This window comes from Chenopodium album, chromosome 4 (assembly GCF_948465745.1).
Source record: "Chenopodium album chromosome 4, dcCheAlbu1.1, whole genome shotgun sequence".
In the NCBI taxonomy this organism is placed as follows: Eukaryota; Viridiplantae; Streptophyta; class Magnoliopsida; order Caryophyllales; family Amaranthaceae; genus Chenopodium; species Chenopodium album.
The window spans coordinates 75,240,166-75,258,051 of NC_137837.1; the positions used below are offsets into that span (position 1 = coordinate 75,240,166).

Sequence of the window (17,886 nt, forward strand, 5' to 3'; positions counted from 1 at the left end):
GATATCGACATATCACCCTTTTGAAATTTTAACACGACATGTAGCGAGTGGGCTCAACCAAAATTAACCTAGCCAAACCCAAAGCACACAACCTTGACAGGAGCCACATAATGACACGTTGACACCTCTCATATCCATTTTTTCAAAGTGGTACATTACACCATCTATTATTTCTAATTACACAAAACAAATCTAATACGTGGAGAGAGTTTTTTTTAGCTAATCATCAATGTGGAGTGAGTTTGAAAAAGGAGGATAGAACAAGACTTGAGTACGGAATAGTATAAAAAAAACAAAAAAATAGTACAAAAATACAAATGTTTATCAATTTTATAATTTAAAAACTTTAGGATGAGATGATCACTCTTGTAGTTTACTGCTCACATAAGCAAGCAACGGTTGCGATTCACATGATTGCTTTGATTACAATTTTTGACCCCACACCAACATAAAAATAGTAAAATCACTAATTTTTATTTTTTCAAAAAAAATATTTTAATTTTGGTTTCTAAAAATTTATTTTTTAGTTTCTCTCTCCTCCTAAAAGTTCAAACTTCACTCTGTCTTTCTCTCTCTACTTCTTCTTCTTCTTCTTGGCTTCCTCTGCAAATCCCTCTTCTCCCTGACTCAAACCCTTATCTTTGTAAGTTCCATTTTTGTTTATTTCATTTAAAGTTTTTCTCTTTTTACTTATTTTGGAAATTCATAGTAGTTATTATTAGGATTTATGAATATTAATGTGTCCCATTTTCTGCTTTTTTCTTAGCTCATTTTATGTAAATTTCATTGCATTTTCCTGGGTTTTTGTTTTACTGTTTGTTTAAAATATGTGAAACATTCAACTGAATTAATTATAATGAAAATGAGACTAGGTTTATTTCTTAATTTAAAAATAGTTCATTATCAATAGTCGTTGAGGGGTTAAATACTTAAATCTATATTATTATTAAAGTAAAGGTTTCTAATTTAATTTTGTGTGTTTTAATAATTCAAAAAATTGAATTATTCAAAATAATGGCTAAATTATAGATAATGGGGTTCAATCTATGGTAAAGTTACAATCTTTGTGTTGAAATTAACTGAAAAATTGAAAATTTCAAAACTTTGGCTAAAATATTGATAATGGGTTGTCTTACATTATTTAATTAAATTGAAAGCAACAATTTTATGCAATATTTTAATGATTTGGAGTTTTTGTGTAGAAATGTATAGGTGGTAGATAGTATATGATGATGAAACTTCAGAATCAGTTTAACGGTGTTGGGATTGAGAGTTTGGAGCAAAGGAGAAGAGATAGTATGGTTGGACCTAGATCAAATGGCACCATTCGGCCCCGGCAATCTTTTTCCAATGGCCGCCGGGAATCGTTTGCGGCTAGCGCCCCGCCGAGTGCTCCCGGCAGCAATTCCGGTTCGGATGTTGGTGCTCTTGACTTTAATAAGGAAGATGTTGAGGTCTTGTTGAATGAGAGGATGAGAACCAAGAACAAGTTCAATTATAAGGTACTTTATTAGTATTTAAAAAATTGAAGAAATTGGGGTTTATTGATTAGTTTTTCAAATGTTTTGTGTTTTGATTTAGTTTATCTGTGTAATCACTGTATTGCAATTAAGTGTTTGGTTAAGGTTTGAAAAGGGGGAACAGGTATGTGGGGTTCACTCAATTTCAAATTTCCAAAAAAATTGCTAGGATTTATGAGGTTTTCCAATGTTTTAAACTTTATTTAAAAAATTATAATATGAAATTAATTTATGTACCTTAGATTTACAGTTTATGGTTGAGGTAAGAAAAGAAATTACAAGCTTGTAGGGTTCACCCAAATTTAAATTTTCAAATGGATTTGTTGAATTTATTTCTGTGTTTCTTATGGTTATATATCTTACTTGTGTTATGTAATTTTAAGTACTGTAATCTTTTGGCTATGGTAAAAAAAAAAAAGGAAACAAGATTGTGGGTTGTTTTTCAGATCTAAATATTTATATGAAATCTGGAATTTATGGGGCTGTGGCAATGTATTTTTGATGATTTTTTTTGTAAAAGGAAATTTCTTCTTTTTTTTGTTTGGTTTTGTTCATCATTCTCGTGTAGTCGTGTTCTCAATGAATTTTATTCTAATATGTTTTTGGCAAAATTGGATTACTTTAGGAGAGGTGTGAACAAATGCTGGATTACATAAAAAGACTCCGGCTTTGTATCAGATGGTTCCAAGAGGTTGAAGGAGGGTATCTCTTAGAGCAAGATAATCTCCGGGAAATGCTGCAATCAGCTGAGATAAAATGCTCAGAGATGGGTATGATTGATAAGATATTGTATTATTTTATTGGGTTTGGTATAGATTTTGGAAGGCGAACAAATTATCTGATAAGAATTGGATGTTTTACCATTTTAGAGATGCTGATGCAAAACAAGGAGGAAGAATTGAATGCAATTATCATGGAGTTGAGAAAGAACTACAATTTGTTGCAGGATAAATGTGCAAAAGAGGAATCAGATAAGATGGTGAGCCCAAAATCAAATTAGCAGATGTCAAATATCATTGCTTTTCTTTGTGATTGTATTAAACTTGATCACCATGATTAGGCATTGATGGATGACTTGTCAAGGGATAAAGAGGCTAGGATTGCTGCAGAAAGGTTGCAAACATGTTTGTCCGAAGACCTTGAAAAACTTCGTCAAGAACAGCAAACTTCCAATCAAAAGGTAAGCTGACAAATGGGTGATTCATTGTGCTGCTATTTCTTTTTTGGGACAGTCAACTGAATCAAGATGGTTGCTTTTCTGCGCCTGTGTGTTATGTGCAGATAGCTTCACTTAACGACATGTACAAGAGATTACAGGATTACAATACTAGTTTGCAGCAGTATAATAGCAAGCTTCAAACAGAACTTTCTACGGCCAATGAGACCTTGAAACGTGTTGAGAGTGAGAAAGCTGCTGTAGCTGAAAACCTCAGCACATTGAGGGGACAGTATAGCTCATTACAGGAGCAGTTGACTTCATCCAAGGTGAATCAGGATACATTTTTCTGCGACTTATTCATTTACAAGATCAGATAACATTGTGATCTGTCCATATCTAAGTTATAGAAATTATGGTATCATAATCTACCAGACTTCTGTCATTGACCTAATTTCAATTGAAGTTCTGGCTTACATCATATTGGTCCCTATATCCCTTTGATATAGCAATGTCCCCATAATTTTGTCTCTTCGGAGGCAAGAATAATGCCTGAATGCTGCTTTCTTTTGCACGCAAAACTCTTAAACTGAAGATGACATTCTCATTATATAGTTGAAACTTTATCTATAGGATTTCAATATTGAGCTGGGAGACTGTTATGTTTTGCTCACTTATATTAAAGATACACCTTTGGTTGTCTCATTTGGACTTGCATCGATCATGTTAATAGGCATATCAAGAAGAGGCTGTCAAGCAAAAAGAGGCTTTAATTAATGAGGTGGGATGTCTAAGAACAGAGCTACAACAGGTTAGAGATGATCGTGATCGCCAATTATCACAAGTACAGACTTTGACAGATGAACTAAGCAAGTACAAAGACTTCACTGGCAGATCTGTTTCCGAGTTGGATTGCCTCACAGAAAAATCGAATGAATTAGAGGTCTATCACGCTAACACTTTGGCAGTTTGGCCACTTGTGAAATGCATCCCCCTCTCTGAGTTCTCACACTTTTATACTAATGTTTCCTAGCAGGCCAAGTGTTCGACGCAGAGTGACCTAGTCAGAACCTTACAAGATCAGTTAGCAGCTGCGCACAAAAAACTGCAGGTGATTAATCGCTCTTTTTCTCTTCATTCAGTTTCACTGTAATCTGCTCTTGATGATACAGTTGAATGATATGGCACTACTCTTGATAAAACCAGTGGATGATATGCACTGCTCACAGTAATCTGAGTATCTGACTTAACGTTATCATTTACATTTTGTCTATGTACTCTATCCTTACTCCCTATGGAAAATTTCTGTATTCTCCCCTGTATAAATTATGCTCTTTTGAGAGGGTACAGGAGGTCAAAATTATTTTTATTGAATGTATATTTTTTTGTGGCTTCAGATGAGTGATCTGTCTGCAACGGAGACTAGAAAGCAATACGAAGAGCAAAACATGATTATTTGTGACTTACGGAATCGATTGGAGGATGCAGAGGTGAAACTTGTCGAGGGAGAGAAATTGCGTAAAAAGTTGCACAATACTATATTGGTACATCCCATTTCATGAACAATTTTGCTGCCATTGTCAAAATGCAGGATCATTTATATCATTTTTGTTTGCAGGAACTCAAGGGGAACATTCGTGTTTTTTGCCGAGTAAGGCCTTTATTACCTGATGAAGGTTCTAATACTGATACCAAAGTCATTGGTTTCCCCACAGCTACGGAAGCCTTGGGACGGGGAGTTGACTTGTTGCAAAATGGTATATTGAAGAATTATCTACAAAGTGTTCTTTTATGGTCAAATTATTTTTCTTTGGTATCTAGACAAGATCCTGAATCATTTGTGCTTCTTCTTTTACTTTTGTACGTAGGGCAAAAGCATTCCTTCATGTTTGACAAGGTATTTGTCCCTGATGCTTCTCAACAAGATGTATTTGTGGAGATCTCACAGCTTGTTCAGAGTGCACTTGATGGCTATAAGGTGAATATATTGAAATTTTCTTATACCTATGATATTTTGGATATTCAATGTCTTCCTTCACTAAGATAAAATGTTCTTGGTACTTCTTTTGTCCTTAAATATTATAAATTGGTGGTCTTTATTAAGGAATTGAATTGAAATTCCACCACTATCGTTTCACGGATTTTTATATCTCCACTACGCCAATCTTGTTTCTCTTTAGAATCCTTAGTTGTGTCATTAGTCATTACCACTTACCAGTAGTATCAATAAGTTCAAAGTATAACTTATGGATACTGAAAAGTGGCTTTATTTTTGGATGGTACAATGGCATTATGGCATTGTAGCCTATTATTTAGAAAGAGGATAGTTCTGATTGATTACATAATGATTTACAGTTGTCCTTGCTCCTATTTTGATGTTAACAAAATCTTTTTTCTGGAATCCTTGTACCATGCACTATGGCTTCTCTCATGTTACTTCAATTTGCGATTTTGGAAATTTGTTAAATTATACTGAACTATATACTCATGAATTCCTTTATTACTTCCAATTTCAGGTATGCATTTTTGCCTACGGTCAAACCGGCTCAGGCAAAACATTTACCATGATGGGTAATCCTGGAAACCCAGATAGAAAGGGATTGATTCCTCGATCATTAGAGCAGATATTTGAGACAAGACAGTCACTGAAAGCGCAAGGCTGGAAATATGATTTGCAGGTGAATAATGAATCTCTCTGATACATCTATGCTTGACATCATTATTTTTTTTCACAAAGGAGGCATAAAGGTGAAGTATTGTCATTTGTGGATCACCAAGATGTACTCCTTACTTTACTCTTCTGATTGTAGGTGTCCATGTTGGAAATCTATAATGAGACAATCCGTGATTTGTTGTCTCCACATAAATCAAACTCATTTGATAATGGTACTCCCGGAAAACAATACACTATCAAACATGATGCAAATGGCAACACACATGTCTCTGATCTTACCCTAGTTGATGTTCGAAGCTCTAAAGAAGTCGCATATTTGTTGGATAAGGCTGCCCAAAGCAGGTAACTATCTTATTTTATGCTAAAACAGCGCATAATTATTTTACCATAAGTATTTTCTTTCTCCTCTTTCACAATGCTTTACTGCAATTAAGAATGGAAGAAGTTAAAAATAAAAGTGCTACGAAAGTGAAGAGTACAAAGTTTTTCATCTTACCTACCCTAAAAAAACAAAAATGTCAAATGCTTTTTATGAAGTTTCACTCATTATTGTGGAGAATTTTTTATGTTTTTGAGCTAAGGATCACATAATTACTATATTGTATGTGGTTTCTTGCAGGTCAGTGGGCAAGACGCTGATGAATGAACAATCATCACGTAGTCATTTTGTTTTCACGTTACGTATATCTGGTGTCAATGAGGTATTTAAAATTTGACAATAGCCTAAATTTTATCATATTGTTGTAGTGTGTAGCAGATTTACTGATTATGCACTTAATTTCCTTAAGAGCACTGAGCAACAAGTACAAGGTGTACTTAACTTAATTGACCTTGCTGGAAGTGAGCGCCTCTCGAAGAGTGGGTCCACTGGAGATCGACTGAAGGAAACTCAGGTATTGCAGTACTTTCTAATCTGGAATGTGAAGTTATGGATTTTCCTTTGGTTTGGACTTAAAACATTATGGTTTTATTCTCTATTTATCAGGCCATCAATAAAAGCTTATCCTCTCTAAGCGATGTCATATTCGCTTTGGCGAAAAGGGAGGATCATGTGCCATTTAGAAACTCCAAACTGACTTATCTCCTACAGGTATGTGTTCTGTATCTTTTGTCACATAAAACATAGGTAGCGTTATATACTGATACATATATTATTTGTTGAATTGAATGCCAAAATGTGACAAGGAATGTTAAAGGTAGTTAGGATGCAAATATGTTGCTTACGTTTAAAATTCTGTACGAATAAGGCATTCAGTAATGATTATGATGATTGAATATTTTGGTCTAATACGAAGTATAAATTCAATGAATGGTGTTTTGATTATCAATTGCTCAATTGTGGAATAGCCTTGCCTTGGTGGGGACTCGAAGACCTTGATGTTTGTGAACATCTCTCCTGAAAACTCCTCGTTGGGAGAGTCATTGTGTTCGCTCCGATTTGCAGCCCGAGTTAATGCTTGTGAGATTGGAATTCCCCGGCGACAAACCAATATGCGGTCCTCAGATAATCGTCTGAGCTATGGTTAATCTTCTGATCAAGATCAGCTTTGTTCCTGTGATACAGCAGGTTGTGCATTTTGTATTTTTCGTTGCTAATCTTCACCCTCTGAAGCGTAAAATAAAGACTAGAAGAGCAGGGAAGAACAAGGAAAGAAACATCGATCGATAATTCTAACAGGTGAGAAATGATTTTGTATAGTAGTTAGTATAAATGGAAATGTTGAATATGTAATTTCTGATATCGGGGCTTCATTTTAAACGTTACACTGAGGCTGATGTTTATTTTTTCTCCTCATGTGTATTTATAATTTTAATACTTATGTGAATCTGTTCATGTATTTTTACTCGAACCACGGATAAATATATCAGTGATCTCTATCTTGCTTAGTACTCGTATCTTTGTTCTGTTTAATTCTCGGAAATTACTTGTACAATAACAGAACGAAGAAGAATGGAAGAAAAGTATCTGCAGAGTTGAGTTATGCAAATCTATCCATCACCTCTTGCAGGATGACTGTTGTGTCGTCGTAACAAGATTGTGTTCGAGCAAGGTCCTTCAGTTTTATAGCTTCTTGAATCTGCCAACATATTGATGATTCATAAATCAGTATCTCTTAGAAAAAATTGACAGTTGAGGTATCAATCTGTTTGGTTGGATAAGTACCTTTTCGAAATTGTTGAAGAGTCGATTTGCAAGATCTGTGAGAGGCTGTTTATCATCGACGGGTGCAGCAGAGATGACCTTGTCGAAATCATAGTACATGAAGGTGCCCTTAAGACGGAGGTACTTTCGGACGTAATTCAAGGTATCTTGGCCTATTAGATCTCCCAAAGCCATGAGATCGAAGGCATATTTTCCAAGCCTGTATGCACTTCCTTTGGTTCCAATGTTAGCCATGTAGAGTCCCGTCTTCAGAAATGATCTTGTTCCTGTTTCCTCATTGTATATTTCTGCAATAATGCACAGCCAAGTTGGTTTTAATAAAACCCTAAAAGTAAGCCTATAAATTCTTTTGTGTAAAGAGAAGACGGGACACAACTATCACATTGTCACAACCCCTTTCATATCACATTGTCATAACCCCTTACGCTCGTAGAGATGATGACATGATTTCATATGAAAGTAATATTAAAATTAATTTAGTCCGTTCTATCATATGATCATCAACAAGTGTCATTTTGGAAAATCCACCCCCAAATCACTAATGCTACAAAACATACGACAACTTTTACCAGACATCTTAAAATAGTATATGACTACTAATTCTTGATAGAAAGAGAGGAAATCGAAAAAGTTTTGAATCTCTGAACCTAGAAAAATATATCTAGCTACATTTACTTGGACATTGCACATAAAATTCAAGCAGCAATGCAGCATTGGAATTCTTGCATGGAATTGGCTTAAATTGACCCCTTTATTTTTTCTGTCACCATCCTATATTCATATACAGCTTGAACTCATGAAATATGATTCTTAGTTGAATAGTTTGAATTACTTAGTCTATTTGACGTCAATTTTTAATTAAACCAAATAATCAACTAGTCATATTTTTTAATATTTTGATTAGGTACCAACTAGTCGTTGTCTAAGAAGATCATGATTCTGCTTCTTAAACAAATGCTTAGTTCTTAAAAAACATTATCTTGGATTATGTCTTAGCTAAATTTATTATGTACATAGCTTATATGAGGCTAAGTAAGTCATAGCCAATCATAGAAATTTGATAAAATATATAATCCAATCTCCAGTGTCTTTATTTTAAAATTTCTCACAACACAGTCAGAATACTCCCACACGTCCCTAAATATACACAATATAGAAACAGAACAATCTTAAAGACCGCCAATACTTACTGTTTTCGGCTGGACGTAATCCAGGAAGAGGGTAAGGGTAATCGAGCCACAACTTATTTTCCTCCTCAGCCAAAGAAGCATTATTAGTACCAAGTTGTGAAAGAAGAGCAATAGAAGCAATGCTAATAACAGACCTTCTTGAAGTATTTTGATGAGAATCCTCTAATTTTTTGGCATGGCAAATTATGTTACATGATTTTTTAGTAGGTGCCCTTAAAATGTAGGGAACCTTAGGAATTGCTGCTGGTAAACTTTCTGTAACACCATATAAGTTTCCCAATTGAGCCATGAGGTTGAGGATTTTTGAGTTGTGTATGAAGATTAGATGAAGTGGATGTAATCATCTTTGGACATTAGTTTTTTACAAGTTTGTGAAGTTTTGGATGAGTTATTGTGTATTATTGACCACCCAAATTGATATACTTATTGAGGGTAGTTTAGTAAATTAAGTTTCAATATTACAAATTTTACATTTTTTTTTTGAAGAATTGTCATTTTGCTTATTTTAAGCTCTTTAATACTACAAAATGTGTTGTGATTTCATGTTTTATCTTTGTAATCCGTATTATTTTTAGCACAAGGAAAAAAGTTATATTTTTGGAAGGTATGGCAATTGTAATTAAAATACTCGTATTATTTTATACTAATTGCTATAAATTTAGAGCTAATTGTGATGTGTTTGGAATTTAAGAGAAATTCAGCAAGCTTAGAAGCTTTACCATGTATAAAGGGGAAAATGTATAGGATGTACAACAAGAGTCTGTTCATTTCAGCTTAATTTTAGTTCAGTTCAGTTCCTAATTTCCTTCTCTCATAAAATATTCATTTTATTTCAGCTCAGTTCAGTTCAGATCCAATCAGTTCAGTAAATGTGAACATGCTCTAAGTATAATGACGAGAATGATGACTAATAAATTGGAACAGAATTGATGACTAATCGAATTGGAGCTAAACTCATCTTAATTCTCAATTATCAAATTATACCTAATATATTAAAATCGTATTATCTGATAACCTAATTTAACATTTGACAAAAGTATTCATCAATTAAAATGTGGTAAATTATTGTATCATTTCATAAGTCAAACTATCACCATCTCATCTAAAGTCTTCTTATGACGCTACATCTTAAACGCTTACACGTAAAGGCATTGCTCATTAACAGCTTGTTGCATTGAGATATTGTCATCAAGATTAATCATGAAAATAGTTAATTAAATTATTAATTAATTGATCATGAAAAGTAGCCTTATATTTTAAATACCCTTTTTCTAGTGCTGACAACTGAAACCTAAAAACACAAAATCACTCACAAAATTAAAGCTTAAAGTAAACAAATGGAAGCAAACATAATAGATTTATTTATTAATTTAGGATACTTCCCATTCGTTTGGTCATTTGGAAAATGGATTAGTGATGTAAAACACTAATTATGTCAGTGGAGAAAAAATAATGGTCACATCAAATTTCCAAATTTAGAGATTACTCATGCATTAACTACTTAGATGATGTATTTGACAAATGATTAGAATTTGATAACCCGAAAAAAGTTTTTAAATATGAAAAAGCCATAATGAATGAGTTTAATTTTACACAATAATTTGGTACACTTTAGGTAAATGTCATTGTAGCCTTTGTAGGTTAATAATACTTGCATATGATCACTAAGCATGTTAAATTTGGTTGGGTCCAAAATTGTAGATTCCTAATTTAATCCAGCTTCGACGATTAGAGATTAATTATCTACACTTTAAAATAAAAAAAAAAAACTCCGATATTTTGAATTCGAAAGATGAATCAATACATCAAAAAATTGTGGTATGATGAATGTATATATTTAAGCTTGTACGAGCTAACCCTCAAGAGTTGTTAAACAGGGTTGCAGCTTTATCAAGCCTAGTCTAGTTTGTGCATGTCTATTGATATTCTCCCTCTATCAAATGTTCCATACTTGACACATAGATATCGTAATTTAAATTGACAGTGTGACGATTGAATGTAAACGGAGATTTTATTATATGTGCAAAATTTCAACAAATTAAAAAAAAATTATTTTACACTACTAAAATTCAGTCAAATTGCGACCGCTTCAAACGGTCGCAGAAAATAGCAAAAACAGTCGCAAAACATAATTGCGACCGTCAACGGTCGTAACATGACGGTCGTTATTCTCTTGGTCGCAAAAAAACAAAATTACGACCGTTTGACGGTCGCAGATTTTTTGCGACCGTTTTTACTATTTTCAACGACCGTTAAGAAAACGGTCGCAAATAATAATAATTGCGACCGCTTTATGAAACGGTCGCAAATCTTGAAATTAGCGACCGTCATAAGCGGTCGCTAAAAGTTTTAAAAAAAAACAAAAAAAAAAAAGGAAAACAAACCCACCACCCACTCACCCTTGACCCAAATCCACCGAAACTAGATCCCACCTACCCAAGCCACCACCACTGCCCACCCTAAACAACCACTATCCGCCGCCCTCTACCCACCACCACCTTCGCCAACCTTCAACCATCAATACCCACCACCACCCACCCACCCTTAACCCAAAAAAACATAAATTTATAAAAAAAAAATCAACCTAGAAATTGAACCAACAAAAACACCCAATTAAACCAACAAAAAAACCCATATAATTTCGAACAAATTTACAAAAATCAAACAAAAAATCGAAAAAAAAACAACATAAATTAATCAAAACAATTTAACCCACATATAAAATGCACAAAAATTAAATAAAAATCAGGAAAAAATACGAACACAAATCAAACCCACAAACACTAAGCAAAATTTGAACAAAAATTCAACTAAAAAAACCCACAAAAATTCGAACAATCACACAATTTCGACAAAAATCGAACCACTATTTGAACAAAATCAACAAAAATTCGAACCAAAACTCAAACAAAAACACACAAAAATCGAACCAAAACTCAAACAAAAACACAAACAAATATCGGGAAAAATTGAACAGTCATGGAAATTAGAGAACAAAATAAAACAACAAAAATTGAGAATAAAAAAATATATAATAAAAATTCAGAGAAGAAATACATACCTTTCACAAAACTTCTTCCTCTTTAGGTTTATATGGTCAAATTCGATCATAAAAACTCCAGATCTGGAATTTTTATGGTCGAATTTGACCATTAATACCAAACTTTGACGAAAATACAACACCACAATTCATTAGTTGACAGAAATCCTAAGAAAAAAATAAAATGAAGAAGAAACAAAGAAACAGAGATGGAGGAAGGTGAGGAAAGAGAATGAGAAGGAGAAGAGGAAAGAGTACAGGAGGAAATTTAGAGAAAGAGAAAGAGAATTAGAGAGAGGAGGAACGTGAGAAGGAAAGAGAGGAGATACGAAAATGAAGGAGTAGCGGCTGTGAAAATATTAGGGTTAGGGTGAGTTTCCATCTCTTTTATACCCTATTTTAAAAATTAAAAAAAAAATATAATTACGACCGCTAAAACGGTCGCAAAATTAGAAATCTGCGACCGTTTTAGAGGCGGTCGCAGATTCTGACATTTACGACCGTCTCTTTGACGGTCGCAGATTATGACATTTACGACCGTCTTTGACGGTCGCAGATTATGACACACTACTAGAAATCAGCCAAATACCGATGGCCAAAATTCATCGGTAAAAGTATAAAAAACCATCGGTATTCAATTTACCGATGGCTGCCATCGGTATTTGGACATCGGATGACAATTTATCGGTAAAAACGAAAATACCGATGGAAAAGCCATCGGTAAACCGGATACCGATAGTTTTACCGATGGCCAAAAACCATCGGATTTTTTTAAAATACCGATAGCTTAAGCCATCGGGATATTTTACCGATGGCAAAAACCCATCGGTATTTTCGTTTTACCGATGGGAAAAACCATCGGTATTATTTTAAAAAAAATTAAAAAAAAAATAATACACCCCCAAACCACCCACTGCCCATACCCCCTACCCCTACCATACGTCCCAAACTGCCCACACCACCACCCAAAACCATCTACCGCCACCTCAAACACCAACTGACAATCACGACCACCCTCCGCCCTGGTAAAACATGCAAATCAACCCAGAAAACTAAAAACAACTAAAATCAAGAAAATAACCAAAATCAAACAATTAAATGAAAAACAACAAAAAAAATCAAGAATAATAACCAAAATCAAACCACATAATGCAAATCAAGAAAAATAGCCAAAATTAACCCACATACCAAAAACCAAACCAACTAAAAAAGCAAAATCAACCCACAAAATCAAAGTATTAAACCTACTAAATAACTCAAACAACCCACAAAATCAAATAAAAAAAAATAAAAATCAACACAAAATCAAACAAAAACGAACATACCTTTAATTTTATGGCCAAAATTCATCTACTTAAGGTTTAAATGGTCATATTCGGCCATAAAAACTCCAGATCTGGAGTTTTTGTAGACGAATTTGACCAAAAAGACCATAATGTCGCCGAATTCGCACGAAATTCATCTACAATGACCATTAAAATCCACGAAGACCATGAGAAAAATAAATCGGAGGTGAGAAAAGAGGACGAAATCGAGAAAGAGAAGAGAAGAGAAAGATAAAGAAGAAGACAGGAGAGAGAGGAGTAGGTGTGTGAGGGAGGAGGCGTATGAGAGAGAAGAGGAGAGGAGAGAAGATAGAGGAAAGAAGAAAGAGGCGTAGGAGAGAGAAATAGAGAAGAAAGAGAAAAGGGGAAAGGGGAGCGCCCGGATTAGGGTTACTCTATATTTTTTAATTTTGTAAAAAAAAAAATTTTTAAAGAACACCGATGGCTTAAAGCCATCGGTAATTTTTTTTTACCGATGGCTTTTAACCATCGGAAAATAATTTTAATTTTCTTTTAAAAAATAAGATTTACCGATGGATAAAAGCCATCGGAAAAAATATACCGATGGTCAGGCCATCGGTATTTTGAGAAATACCGATGGATTGAAAAAACCATCGGTAAATTTTTTTTTTACCGATGGCTTTTATTGACCATCGGTATTTCCCATCGGTAATTGAGCTTTTTCTAATAGTGACATTTACGACCGTCTCTTTGACGGTCGCAAATGATTTAATTTAATTTAGAATTATTTTTAATTGTTCAAACATCCTAGCGACCGTCTAAAAGGCCAAAAACGGTCGCAAATTTTCGTAATATTGCGACCGCATAAAAAACGGTCGCAAATTTCATAATTTGCGACCGTTTTTCAGACGGTCGTAGAAATACGGTCGCAATTTAGCCGAATTTTAGTAGTGTTAAAAGAAAAGGAAAATTTGATTCTAATAATCCAACCTTTCGCCGGTCTTATTTTATTAATCCCACCTTTCGATTATTGCTCATTAATCCCACCTTTAAGGGGCATCTCATTCTATTAGGCCAACCTGACTGGTTACCTATTATACATGTAATTTTTTTTTAAAATTTTTCTAACAAAACAAAAAGGATTTAAAATTAAAAATAAAATAAAAAACACAAAATTTTAAAAAAATCGGGTGTACAATAATTATTGTACATCCATTATAAAGATAGCATAAATTAAAATGATTAAAAGTTACCCTTGAAATGAATAAAAGTTACCCCAATATGCGTAAAAGTAACCCAATTCAAATAAAAATTATCTACGCTTTATTAGTAAAGAATCACATTTTAATTGACAAAAATCAATTATTAGTGATTGAATGTAATTAAATTACCTCAATAAAACTTTTCTTGTTATCTATTTATATAAAAATTGTATTATGTTTAAAGTTACCCAAAGAAAGGCAAAAAGTTACCCTAAAATTAGCTAAATGTTACCCTTATACTACTCGATGTACACTAATATTAGTGTAAATCGGATGTATACAAAAGTTTTTGAATAAAAAAAGCCTCAGCAACCACCCATGACCCACCTTCCCCTAAGCCACTCCTAAGTCCCTCATGGATTCCGGCAGCCTAGCTGTCACCCAATTCCGGCCAGTCCTTCCCCCTAACCTTCCTTTTTCGACTCCCCTTTCCTCTCTCTTTCCACTGTTCCGACCAACCCTTTGTAGGAAACCCTAAACAACCTTCCGGCCACTCTTTCCCCTCCCCCTAACCGCCCTGTTCCGGCCAACTTGTCCCCCTTCCCCTCTCTTTTAGGCAAACACTCAAAATTCTCTGAAAATCCTCAACAAAAACCCTCGAAATAACCCAACCCGTTGGAAACCATCATTGAAACCTTTGAAATTCGAAACCCCACCCATCAAAATCCTTGAAACCCGAAACCCCACCCATCGAAATTGAGAAGAGAAATTAGGTTGGGGTTTCGGGTTTCCGCCGGACTATATAACAGGGCGGCAAGGGGGAGATCTTGGTCGTGGTTGGTGACCCATCGAAATTCTTGAATCCCGAAACCCCAGCCATTGAAACTGGAAAAGGGAAACTAGGTGGGGGTTTGGTCGTGATTGGGGTGGCTAGGGAAGTAGGGAAGGGTAGGAGGGTAGCTAGGGTGGTTGGGGAAGGGCGGTAGAGGTGGCTAGCTGGGGTGGCTCGGAGTGTAGTATTAGGTTTCATGGAGGTGAGGGGTAGGAAAGAGGGGAAAGAAAAGAGGAAAGACGGTAAAAAAAGGATTAAAAAAAAGATTTTTTTTAAAAAATTTCAACCAACCGTAGTAAGACACGTGGACAGGTAGCCCACTGTAGAAGGTGGGATAACCGGTTGGGTCGGATAAAATAGAAAAGGGTGTAAAGGTGGGATTAATTAGCAATAATCGAAAGGTTGGATTAATAAAATAAGACCGGTGAAAAGTTGGATTATTAGAATCAAATTTTCCAAAAGAAAAAGAACTATCTTTATTTATTTGCAATTGCACCTTAATATAGAGTTGTTCAGTTCATGTCTCGCCTTTAAAAATGATCGAGTTATCTTAATTTGTAAATCAATTTCCAATTTATCACATATTGCTTTGTCACTTTGATAACCCTAAACATTTGTTCTCCTTAAAATACTCAAATTCAATTCTATTAAGACTTGCAATTATCTTTATAAGGGCTATTCAAATTTAATTTGGCCGTTATGAGTAAGCTATTCTTAATTTCTTATCACTCAATTTTAGATATAGTGTTAATATCGAACTCAAATCATTATTAGCTTGGGTAAGAAAATGTGACAACTTTTTCCACTTTTAATGTGTACGGTCTATCATGTTTCATGTATACATCTATCACGGTTTGTGATAAACCTAAAACATATGAATTGAACCCACTAAACAAGTATTTGTCGCATATATGAGGAGTAGCTCCTTTTAAAGATTGATGGTGATTAGACAAATAAACACACCAGCTAAAAAAGAATGGTCTTCAAAGGACAAATAAAATCTTCAAGGGTCAATTACAAAGAAGAATATATAAGATAGCTCCATGTAAATAAAGGATCATATCAAAAGAAGTTGTTCCCCATTATAAGTCTTTTCAATTCTTAGTAAATTCTTTCAACGTAATTTCAACTTTTTAGAACTGTTTGGCAGTTTGGTTTGGATAAGGGTTTTATTTTTTCCTTGATATAATTAAAATTAATTTCTATTGAAAATAGTGATAGATCTTGCTTGAGATATTCTAGATATTTTAATGAAGGTTAAACGTAAAAGAATCGTGACTTTTACTAATTGTCAAATGATAAAATACAAAAAAAAAAATAAAAAAAAAAAAATAAAAATAAAATCCAAGTCTTTCTTATAAAAAGAAAAACATATACCGCCTTCTAAGAAGTTAAAAGTAGACAGATAAATAATAAATAAACATTTATTACACTGATTTACTCATAAATTGTCAATAAATTTTCAACTTAATACTAAAAAAAATATTAAATGCTTATATGCAACACATTACCCCTTATATATAAAATGATAAGGGTTATGCTATATCTAAAGTTCTATATAAACATTAAGTACACTCCTTAAAATTAAATAGTGTGAATTTAGAAATTCATGACAAAACACGCATAGATCAGTGTAATTAAGATTTATATTTAAAATATCCTTACTATTTTAGCATTAATACATTGATTTACACATGTTTTAAGAAAAAAAGGGAATTAATAACATTGATGTACATGTGTATTTTTTTTCATAAATTTCTAAATTTGTACAATTTTAGAATTAATGCTTATACGCATCTCTTAGGAGGGTTGCATGTAGCATTACCTATCTCGAACTCCTTAATAATCACTTGACTTTAGTTATCAAAACACAAAAAATTGATGATAATATTATTACTCCTTATAATATATCATATCTAGTCTTAATGTGCACAATTTTTTATATGTGGTTGGTCACATCGTGCGACCGGGGTTACTTATTTTAAAACACAAAAATTTGATGATAATATCATTACTCCTTATAATATATCATATCTAGTCTTAATCTGCACAAATTTTTATATGTGGTTGGTCACACCGTGTGACCGGGGTTACTTATTTAAGGGCTACTTATTCAAGGATTATTACTCGATCGGTCAAGGGTTACCCTGTCGGGGGTTACTTATTCAGGGGTTACTCGGTCGATTAGAGATTACTCTCACACAGAAAAGATGCTAACCGAATGAGTAAATTTATAATTAGTAAACCCTGGCCGACTGAGTAATCCCTAAATAAGTAATCTAGGTGAAAGCGCGTTAACCAACCGAGTAATAAAAAATAAGTAACCCTTGACTAACTAAATAACCCTTATAAAGTTATAAGTAACCCCAATCATACAGTGTGACCAGATATATAGAAAAAACACCACTTAGGGCCCGTTCTTTAGAGCTGCTCTGCTCTGCTCTACTCTGCTGAGCCCTGCTCTGCTCAAATCAAATCTGCTCTGCTTTGCTCTGCTCTGCTCTGCTTAATTTTCAAATAATAATTAATAATAACAACAATAATAATTAATATTCAATAATAATAATTAATATTGTATTGATGATAATAATTTATTATTTTGAATAATTATAATAATTATTAATATTAAAAATAATTTTAATACTTAATAATAATAATAATAATTTTATTAATAATAATAATAATAATTTTAATAATTAATAATAATAATAATTTTAGTAATAATTAATAATAATAATAATAATTTTAATAATTAATAATTAATAATAATAATAATAATAATAATAATTAATAATTATTAATGATAATAATAATAATAATTT

At 33.4% G+C, this 17,886-nt stretch overlaps 2 protein-coding genes across 3 annotated transcripts; one reads left to right on the forward strand and one right to left on the reverse strand.

Annotated features, from left to right (window-relative positions):
• The first annotated feature begins 349 nt into the window (after positions 1 to 349).
• Positions 350 to 7,240, forward strand: LOC145629343 (kinesin-like protein KIN-14N). Of its 2 annotated transcripts, none has more exons than XM_081681918.1 (17): positions 350 to 643; positions 1,203 to 1,502; positions 2,146 to 2,290; positions 2,390 to 2,499; positions 2,581 to 2,700; positions 2,802 to 3,005; positions 3,410 to 3,619; positions 3,710 to 3,787; positions 4,074 to 4,220; positions 4,295 to 4,433; positions 4,545 to 4,654; positions 5,193 to 5,354; positions 5,487 to 5,692; positions 5,970 to 6,051; positions 6,139 to 6,243; positions 6,336 to 6,440; positions 6,698 to 7,240. In XM_081681918.1, the coding sequence occupies exons 2-17, from the start codon at positions 1,227 to 1,229 to the stop codon at positions 6,875 to 6,877; spliced, it is 2,379 nt and encodes a 792-aa protein (XP_081538044.1). In that variant the 5' UTR covers positions 350 to 643; positions 1,203 to 1,226; the 3' UTR covers positions 6,878 to 7,240. The 2 variants fall into 2 exon arrangements, with proteins under 2 accessions (XP_081538044.1, XP_081538045.1); XM_081681919.1 differs by having other exon boundaries at positions 351 to 643; positions 3,713 to 3,787.
• Positions 7,168 to 9,058, reverse strand: LOC145629345 (photosynthetic NDH subunit of lumenal location 3, chloroplastic-like). Its single transcript, XM_081681920.1, has 3 exons — positions 8,705 to 9,058; positions 7,515 to 7,801; positions 7,168 to 7,428 (listed from the first exon to the last, which is right to left on the reverse strand). The coding sequence occupies exons 1-3, from the start codon at positions 8,991 to 8,993 to the stop codon at positions 7,330 to 7,332; spliced, it is 675 nt and encodes a 224-aa protein (XP_081538046.1). The 5' UTR covers positions 8,994 to 9,058; the 3' UTR covers positions 7,168 to 7,329.
• Between the last annotated feature and the right edge of the window lie 8,828 nt (positions 9,059 to 17,886).

Excerpts from the sequence above, each read along its gene's own strand:
- LOC145629343 (XM_081681918.1), top strand. The coding sequence starts at position 1,227 with ATGATGATGAAACTTCAGAATCAGTTTAACGGTGTTGGGATTGAGAGT. Across the intron at positions 2,291-2,389 it reads GATAAAATGCTCAGAGATGG|AGATGCTGATGCAAAACAAG; the intron begins GTATGATTGATA and ends TTACCATTTTAG. Across the intron at positions 3,620-3,709 it reads AAAAATCGAATGAATTAGAG|CAGGCCAAGTGTTCGACGCA; the intron begins GTCTATCACGCT and ends AATGTTTCCTAG.
- LOC145629345 (XM_081681920.1), bottom strand. The coding sequence starts at position 8,993 with ATGGCTCAATTGGGAAACTTATATGGTGTTACAGAAAGTTTACCAGCA. Across the intron at positions 7,802-8,704 it reads ATTACGTCCAGCCGAAAACA|AAATATACAATGAGGAAACA; the intron begins GTAAGTATTGGC and ends GCATTATTGCAG. Across the intron at positions 7,429-7,514 it reads TCTTCAACAATTTCGAAAAG|ATTCAAGAAGCTATAAAACT; the intron begins GTACTTATCCAA and ends ATATGTTGGCAG.